At 38.9% G+C, this 9,666-nt stretch overlaps 1 protein-coding gene across 1 annotated transcript in view; it reads right to left on the bottom strand.

The window, feature by feature from the left end:
* Positions 1-1,017: 1,017 nt before the first annotated feature.
* Positions 1,018-9,666, bottom strand: part of cog5 (component of oligomeric golgi complex 5) — a 117,838-nt gene continuing 109,189 nt past the window's right edge. The window contains exons 20-22 of the mRNA XM_059987491.1: positions 8,822-8,948; positions 4,950-5,029; positions 1,018-1,955 (exon numbers count right to left, since the gene is read on the bottom strand). Coding sequence (XP_059843474.1) covers positions 1,841-1,955; positions 4,950-5,029; positions 8,822-8,948 — 322 coding nt within the window. The 3' untranslated portion in view covers positions 1,018-1,840. The remainder of the gene's footprint in view (positions 1,956-4,949; positions 5,030-8,821; positions 8,949-9,666) is intronic.

Here is a 9,666-nt window from a genome sequence, read left to right as displayed (position 1 = left end):
CTCTAAGCTGGGCGAGGATCGGACCCCAAAGGGGGGTCCGAGGCCGGGAGATTCTCCGAGGGGGGGGGGGGATGAAGCTAGATGTGCTTGGTTGACCACTCGGAGGGTCCTGAGCTGTTTGGAGAGTCGAGGAGTTTGGAGGGGATCGAATGGTGGCCAGAAGACTTCAGAAATTGAGCTCCAACGGTTGTGCACGAAGTGGTTTGGACTTTGATAAGTTTGGCGCCTTTTCTTTAATTTTCTCTTCATATATACTGTATCGTTATTAATCACTTAGTTATAGTAACATTTATAAATTGTACTCATTTAATCGCATATGGTGTACTGTCTGGTTTTGGGTGAGGCGGGGACATCACACAGCATCCACACCAGCTGATTACCCAGTTTGGTGGGGCCGAAGGCTGCTCCCCCAGACGAAACGAGCTGAGCCAGCCTGAGGCGACCCAGGGGGTTACACAAGGAATGAGGAAAGGTACATGACTCATATCGCCAAATCATATCATTTTCTCGCAGCCTGGTGGTTGGGGACCACTGAAGTACACTGTGTTGTGTGTGGCGGGGGAGCTACACGCATGCATGCGCACTGGGCAGAAAGAACAGAACTAAAACCTCACAACCTGGAAACAATCTCTCAACAGTATTTGTGTACTTATTTTTCTTTTTTTTGGGGACCTACTAAGAAAGTTTCAAAGATCGACCAGTCAATCGCGATTGATGGGTTGGCAACCACTAATTTAAATTGTTTCACTCTTTTATCCTTCCTTTACTGTTGATTTTCTGCCCACATAAGACAGAGGGTTATTTGCAGCAATCAAGAGTGTATGCTTGGCATTTCCTTTAGTCATACTTTTAATGTGCTGTAATGAGAGTTGGGAATGAATGTACTAAGAACATTTCAACTGAATCTTTGACAGGACTTGAAACAAAAATAAACATAACTTTCAATGGAAAGGGTTAATAAGCTCTTGATTTTATGTTTAGTAACAAGATGTGAAATAACATTAAAGAAACAGTATACAGAGTTGACATCTTTAATAAATCTAAACAATTTTGTAAGTTATGCTTATCTCACAAAATACATTTTGCTTTTGATCCCAGCATTGTAATTAGCACTGCTTTAAATTACAGTTTTGGTTATTAGTTTTCATTATATCTACTTGTGTATTAAATAAAATGCTTACTTTACATATGATTTTTGGTTCATGGCAGTATGTTAGAAGCAATGCCCTAGAGACACTTTTCTACCAAGTTCAATAAACTATTGTTTAATAATTGGATCCTCCACAGTCAGTTCATGGTAATCTTAAGTTTAAACATCAATTCTTAAATTGATGTAAGGATACCTTATGCATCATTCAAATAGTAGCCTCTTTTTCCCTTAACCAAGTCACCTCATTAACTAATTTACCAAAGTAGATTATCCTGCTCTCAAAAGTAAAATATAATTTTCCAATAAAATTTAAAAAGTTATAACACTAGGAATTTAATAACTACGAGGGGTGATTGATAAGTTTGTGGCCTAGGTAGAAGGAGATGAGTTATACAGAACTTCTATCTTAGACCACAAAACTTATCAATCACACCTGCTGTGGACTACTTCTGGAGGTCCAAGACGCCGACTTCTACAAAGAAGGATCTGTATGCTCCAAGACCACTGGACTGTGTGTGTAAATGCAGGAGGGGAGTATGCTGAAAAATAAATGTGCTAGGTTTTCTAAAATTGACTCCTTCTACCTTAGGCCACAAGGTTATCAATCACCCCTCATAACAATTAATATGTCACACTTATGAATTATCTAAACAGACTGCAAATCCTGCTTGGGTTCAGGAAAAAAAACATTTACTGTACTGAAGCCATGGCTTTTTGGAGCAATTGCAGCATTATTGGATAAACGGAAGCAAATTCTTTCCCTTCTCTTGCTCGTACCGATTGAACATAAGCCTCAAGAGCACCTCTGTAAAAAACAACAGAACTTCACTTTTGTATTAAGATAACATTAAAAAATTAAAATCATAACCAATAATACTTTCTATTACAACTAATTGACACATTAAGTATCACATTTGTGGTAGAAGCTAGTCCATTATGAAGTAGTGTCAGACTATCATAATGATGCTTTGTGATAAAAATATAACAATTGACAAAACATCATCTCTTTATGCTACCATCTGGGAACCACAGCATAAACGCCAGGACCAACAGGCTCCGGGGACAGCTTCTTCTACCAGGCCATCAGACTGCTTAACTCACGCTGACACAACTGTATTTCTATTTTATATTGACTATGCTCTTGTACATACTATTTAATATAAATTGCACATTTAGACAGATATAATGTAAAGATTTTTACTCCTCATCTATATGAAGGATATAAGTAATAAATTCAATTCTGTTAAAACTTCATAGTAGGTTTTGATCTAATTTCTTGTCACTTCAGTGGATGCAAGCTGAAGCTGGTGAGCCTCTCTTCAAAAGAAACCTAACAATGGGTCAAATAAAGCATCACAGAATTGCTTCCAATAAATTAATTTTGCTCGATGAGACCATGACAACACAGTACTGCTGATGTAATTTCACCACTGTCATACATAAATGAAGCATACCATCTCCACTTTTGAATTTGATTCACCCAGCAGTAAAGGATAATATTCTATTAGCTTTCCAAATTACTGGTTATATCTTAATACCAGGCTTCTGCAAAGCATGCACTGAGTCACCCAGATCTTTCTGCAATTCAGAGCTCTAGAATTGTTCATATTTAGATAATATGCTTTAAAACTTTTGCTAAATTAAATAGTTATATTCATTTTACCATCTTTGACCACTCAATTTATTTATATCCCTTTATTTATTTATACCCTCTTTGGCTCCTTGTCAGAATTTACATTCTTGGTCATCGGCAAATCTAGCAACCAATCCTTCTGTGACTTGATACGTCACTTATTTAAATTATAGAGCATAAGGCCTGCAGCGCTGATCTGTGTCACTTGCTGCATCTTGCCAACTAGAAGAAACACTCATTCATGTTACTTTCCTTGTTCTGCAGATAATTTTCTGTCCATGTATGTATTGCCTCCTATAGCATAAGCTTTTAATTTCTGCAATAATATTTTAAAATCTTATAACATTTTCTGACAATTTATTGCATATACATGTCAACAAAAGAACTGGTCACTGACTTCAGAAAGGTGGGTGATACACATCCTCCTGTCTACATCAACAATGTTTAGGTCGAGAGCTTCAATTTCCTAGATGTGAACATCAGCAATAGCCTGTCCTGGTCCAACTATATTGATGTCACAGCCAAGAAAGCCCACAAAAAAAAAACTACTTCCTTAGGAGGCTAGAGAAATTTGGCGTATCATTTACTCTCAACAATTTTTATCAATTAACCATTGAAAGCATTTTGTGTGGATATACAACAGCTAGGTATGGTGACCACAAGTACATATGGGATCCTTGACTTCCTAATCAGAAGACCACAATCTCTGTGGATTGGTGATAACATATCCTTCTTGCTGACTGGCGCACCTCAGGAATATATGCTTAGCCCACTGCTCTACTCTCTGTATACACATGACCGTGTGGCTAGGCATAGCTCAAATACCATATATAAGCTTGCTGATGATACAACCATTGTTGGTAGAATCTCAGGTGGTGACAAGAAGACATACAGGAGTGAGATATGCCAACTAGTGGAGTGGTGCCACAGCAACAACCTGGCACTCAACGTCAGTAAGATGAAAGAGCTGATTGTGCACTTCAGGAAGGGTAAGACAAAGGAACACATACCAATCCTCATATACAGATCAGAAGTGGAGAGAGTGAGCAGTTTGAAGTCCTAGGTGTCAAGATCTCTGAGGATCTAACCTGGTTCCAACGTATTGATGTAGTTATAAAGAAGGGAAGACAGCGGCTATACTTAATTAGAAGTTTGAAAAGTTTGTCATGTCAACAAATACACTCAAAAACTTCTACAGATGTACTGTAGAGAGCATTCTGACAGGCTGCATCACTGTCTGGTATGGAAGGGCTACTGCACAGGACCGAAAGAAGCTGCAGAGGGTTGTAAACCTTGTCAGCTCTATCTTGGGTATAAGTACCCAGGACATCTTCAGGGAGCGGTATCTCAGAAAGACAGCGTCAATTATTAAGGACCTCTAGCACCCAGGGCATGCCCTTTTCTCACTATTACCATCAGGTAGGAGGTACAGAAGCCTAAAGGCACACACTCAGTTATTCAGGATCAGCTTCTTCCCCTCTGCCATCTGATCACTAAATGGGCATTGAACCCTTAGACACCATCTCACTTCTTTTAATATACAGTATTTGTGTTTTGCATGTTTTTAAAATCTATTCAATATACGTATATTGTAATTGATTTACTTATTTATTATTTTTTTCTCTTGTGTATTATGTATTGCATTGAACTGCTGCTGCTAAGTTAATAAATTTCATGTCACATGCCAGTGATAATAAACCTGGTTCTGAAGTATGTCTATACTCACTGCCTCAGTAAAGCACCCAGCATAATGAAAGGACCCACCACCCTGGACATACTCTCTTCTCCCCTCTCCCTATCAGGCAGAAGATAAAATATATCACCAGGCTCAAGGACAGCTTCTGTTCAATGTACCAGACTCTTGAATGACATCTTGTACAATAAGATGGACTCTTTACCTCATAATCTACCTTGTAAAGATTGTGTGCTTTATCATTTACCTGCATTGCATTTTTTGATAGCTTCTACACTTTATTCTGCATTGTTATTGTTTTACCTTATTGTACTGTATGCACTGTAATGATTTGATCTGTATGAACAGCATGCATGACAAGCTTTTCACTGCATCTTCGTACATGTGACAATAAAGAACCAATACATTGGCCCCCATTTATTCAGAGATCTCCATGTAAACATGCTTTACAATAACTCCAGAAATTACATTACCTGATGAGAATTAATCGATCCTTTTCTGATGGATGGTCATCAAGCCACTGAGAATACCTTGCTACAGACCACTCTGCCCTCTGTAATGATTTCACAGCTCTTAATTACTGTATTATATAACTGAAGCTTTAAAAAAAATTGTATAATACACACAAAATTCTTTGTGATTGTGCAAATACAGAGATAACTTAATTCTGACTTTATGATGGAATTTTTAAATAACATGGAAATTGAGATGTGTACCCTTGCCCAACATTCCTGCAATCTATAAAATAATAATATGACTCCAATAATGAGAAAAGTTCAATTGAAAAATGGATAAGTGTATATCAGAAAACATCAGGAGAAAAATTGAAAAGTGAAATTTAAACGGCTATTTTAAGAAGGTTCATTATACAGTCTTTCAATTGAGTATTAGATGTGCAGAGATGAATGATGATGCTTGTTCTACCTCTGGAGGCGCTGTTTGTATGGTATGTAGTTCCAATTTGTATAACTATCACTTCCCATTCGGAAGCTCTCTCTTTTACATCAATTCCTGCTGAGTTAATTCAGATTTCAACTTCAGCAGACTCAACAGCTTACCAAAGTTCTCACACAAAGAACCACAGAAGCTACTGGAGCATGCAGATCTGTTGTCAGAACTACAAGCTGCAAAAAACAAGAGTTACCTATATCTTGGACACTGTAAAAGGAATGAACCCTATAGTGGAGAAACTACCGAACAACATGCAAGAACGGTGGATAACTGTAATGTCTGAATATAAAACAAAAGCATCATGCCCTTTATTGACAATGTTCATTCTTTCTGAAATTTGTCTCCCAACACGCAGAAATGCAAAATGGCCCTAGTTTCATGCTCTCAACCCAGCAACACCTCAAAGAGAGGTCTCTAGTAGAAGCAGGGTAAACCAAAACCTGTATCATAAATCAACAAAGCAGAAGTAGAAAAGTCTACCACAAACCCCAAAAGACAAAAGACATAAGAAACCGGACTCTCTAAGGAAATGAACATGGTTCAGAAAAAAACCACTGGCTCTACATTCAAGGCCAGCGCCTTGGGCTATTATCAGTTCCAACACACCTGCAGCAGAACACGGTAGGAAGCCAGCTGAGCATTCATCACATGTAGCTACTTCCTCATGCATAAAGATGTGAGGAAAGGTATCGAGGCAAATCCCGCTCTAAAATATGTCTAGCAAGCATCTACCCAAAAAGATATCTATATGTATTGTTCGATGATCAGAGCAATGTGTTATTGCCAAAGTCAACATTGTTTACTGCATTCAGCATCCAAGGTTCAGTCTCCTGAAACAATTTATAGACATTTTCTGAGACACCAGAATTTGTTGTAAGAACAGCCAGCGGATTTGTTGTGGAGTTACAGGAGGGGAGATCAGCGACCAAATTCCCAACAGCAGGGATGAAATCCCAACCCCTGAAGCTGCACACAGTCATCCACTTCTTAAGGACATAGCAGACAAACCCCACCCCCCCCCCATTTGACTCTTCTGCTGGGGTTGTCCTGTTGCTTGGCAGAGACACCATCCATGCACGTAAGGTATATGAATAGTGGTCAGCATGACACAACTAATGCCCAACAACTGGACCTAGGTTGGGTCATCGTGGGTGAAGTCTGCCTCGATGGAGCTCATCAAACCACTGTCAGTATCTTCCAAGACTAATGTCCAGGAGAATGGATACCCAAGTCACCTCAGACTCTCAGAGTAGAATCTGTATAAAAGGGAAGATTGTGGGTAAGCAAACCAGGCACCCCAACATAACTACCACTGCTCAACCAGATTCATGCAAGTTGGTCTTCTGTCTCTTGGCAGATGATCATAAGCTGGCACATTCCAGCTGGCAGTCTTCCTTCGAATTACAAATAAAGAGTAGCCAAAGGCAGCCCTTGCATTGGTTGGGAGATTTGTAAGCAACACCTCAATGCAGAACAACTGAATCAGGCAAAGATTAGAATCCTTGTTGTTCAAAGATAGTTGGATGTGGAGGACGTTCAGTTCATCACAAAGCAAGCACCTCTCCTAATCCAAAGTTACCTTACTGAACTCTGCTACTTTAATGACTTGGAGGGGCTACGGCAGTGGTCCCCAACCTTCGGGCCTCGGACCAATACCGGCCCGCGAAGCATGCAAGGGTTCAGCGGTAGCTGGAACGCACCCAGCACATCTTTAAGAAAAAAAAACAAAATAAACAAGCTAATTAATTAGGTGCCACTGGCAAGTAAATGTTGGGCCAGATCAGAGGCAATTACTGATTTCACGCAATCGGCAATAGCCAATGATCTGAGCTGACATTTATGTGCTGGGCAGCACCTAATTAATTAGCTTGTTTATTTTGTTTTTTTTAAAGATGTGCTGGGTGCGTTCTGGCTACCGCTGAACCCTTGCATGCTTCGCGGCCCGGAGGTTGGGGACCACTAGGCTGCGGTGAGTTGGAGTACGTATTAAGACAGCACAACTCACTTCAGAGATACCTCACCCAATCGTTACTCCGAACGAGCAAGTGTCTCTTGCTCTGATGTTACATGAGGAAATATGTCATCAAGGACAACATTTTCAAAGCAAGAACAGTTAAAGACTGCAGTACGACTGTTTCAAGACTAGTTCCTGAGACAGTCCATTCTTTTGCCAAAGTCTTAATTAAATGGCAATTTGACTTTTAGTTTCATTAGTTAAGTTTGACATCATGGATGTCAGGTGGGGGAGTATTCTGTCTCTAGAGGCACCGTTCAGTTTGTATGCAGTTTGTTTTGTACAAACATCACTCACTGTTCGTAAGCCCTTTTTTAAAAAAAATATCATTTCCTGCATAGGTTAGTTCAAATTTTGACTTAAAACACACATTAGAAAGACATCCATCTTTATCCACTCTTTATTTGTCCTTGAAGCAGCAATATCTTTTCACAGTCTTCTCATTAAAAACTCTGAAGAAAGCTTCTGTCTCTGGTGATTTTTGAGAGGTGTTAATTCCCTGCCTAGGTTTGCATGTAATATACTATGAGGGCAGTAAACTCTGAAATATAAAGTCCTTCTTTATAATCATTAGAATTAAGCTGAACTTGGAAGAAACAAAGCATTTAAAAGACAGGTAAACAAAACATGATACTGAAAACAGGCAGTGCCACAGGGATCCGGGATCTATGCTATAATGGCATATTGTAACAACAGGAAGCTGATCTAAAAACACAAATACCAGGAGTCACAACTATAAAATTCAAGTCCTTTCATGATTTTAGTGGATGCTCATTGGGACTGTAGGTAATCCAAAAAAAAAAGGGTCCACGGCAGTGTAGCAGTTAGTGGGATGCTATTACAGCTTGGTGCATTCCAGACTTCGGAATTCAATTCCAGCACCATTCTGTAAGAAGCCTATGCAGTCCTTCCTGTGGAATGCATGAGTTTTCTCCAGGTCATCCAGCTTCCTCCCACAGTCCAGAGATGTACAAGGTAGGTTAACTGGTCTTTGTAAATTGTCCCATGATTAGGTTAGGAGTTATCAGGTTTTTATAGTTGCTAGGGCAGTGTGGGCTGAAGAGCTGGTAGGGCCTACTCCACACTGTATTGCTAAATAAGTAAATATTACATCAAGATTAGATAGATAAATTGAAAGACATTCCCTAAATTAAACCTCTAGAATTTAATAATAGTGCTAGGGATAACATAATTGGTGTTATGTTTGGACAATGAAAGATAAAGCATTTTACATCATATAGAAGATAAATAAAAGTTTCAAATGAAAAGACAAAACCTGAATTAGAGCTTCAATGCATCAAAATATACTGATTCATTTTGTTATATGATATATATTAATTCACAGGAAGAGGGAAAATGGGAATGAAATTTGATAAGTACCTGGTGAGGTGACTTTAGATCTGTAGGTGCTCTGGTAAAGAGGAAATGAAGAATAGTGCTGTATGGTATTATATCCCCTGCCGCTGGGCTATTAGCAATATGTTCACTTGTTTGGAAAAGTAACGGTCTGTGAAGTACAAAACAGATTTAAGCAAATATAGCAAGAAAATCAATCCTGAAATTGTATAGGATGTAATACTAGCCAAATTCCCATGTTGTCAAGGAGATGATCTATGACTTCTGATATTGCTGCTTTTGTTAACTCATTGCTATCTGAAACAATATTACACTAGTGTAACTAATGCACACCATACCAATTGTGATATAGATCATATTTTCCCAATGCTATTTTATAAAGCAATACAAGTACCTCTTCCAAGAACCTTAATCAAATTATACAATCTTCAATTTGTGGTTCCACAGTGAAATACAGTTATTTACTCAAACAGAACTATATTCTTGTGAATTGCTAAAAATCAAATTTTCTATCAGCTTCATGATCATAAAACCGTAACACTTAGGAGCAGAATCAGGCAATTTGGCCCATTGAGTCTGCTCCACTATTTCATCATGGCTGATCCAATATTCCTCTTAGCCTCAATCCCCTTCATGCCCGACCAATCAAGAATCTATCGATGTCTGCCTTAAATATACATAAAGACTTAGCCTCCACAGCTGCTTGTGGCAAAGAATTCCACAGATTCACCACTCCCTAGCTAAAGAAATTTCTCCTCATCTCTGTTATAAAAGGACACTGCTCTATTTTAAGGCTGTGTTCTCTGGTCTTAGATTCTCCCACCACAGGAAAAATCTTCTCCACAACCACTCAACAAGGCCTTTCACCA

Source organism: Hypanus sabinus, chromosome 13 (assembly GCF_030144855.1).
Source record: "Hypanus sabinus isolate sHypSab1 chromosome 13, sHypSab1.hap1, whole genome shotgun sequence".
In the NCBI taxonomy this organism is placed as follows: Eukaryota; Metazoa; Chordata; class Chondrichthyes; order Myliobatiformes; family Dasyatidae; genus Hypanus; species Hypanus sabinus.
This window is presented reverse-complemented; position numbering and strand designations above follow the sequence as displayed.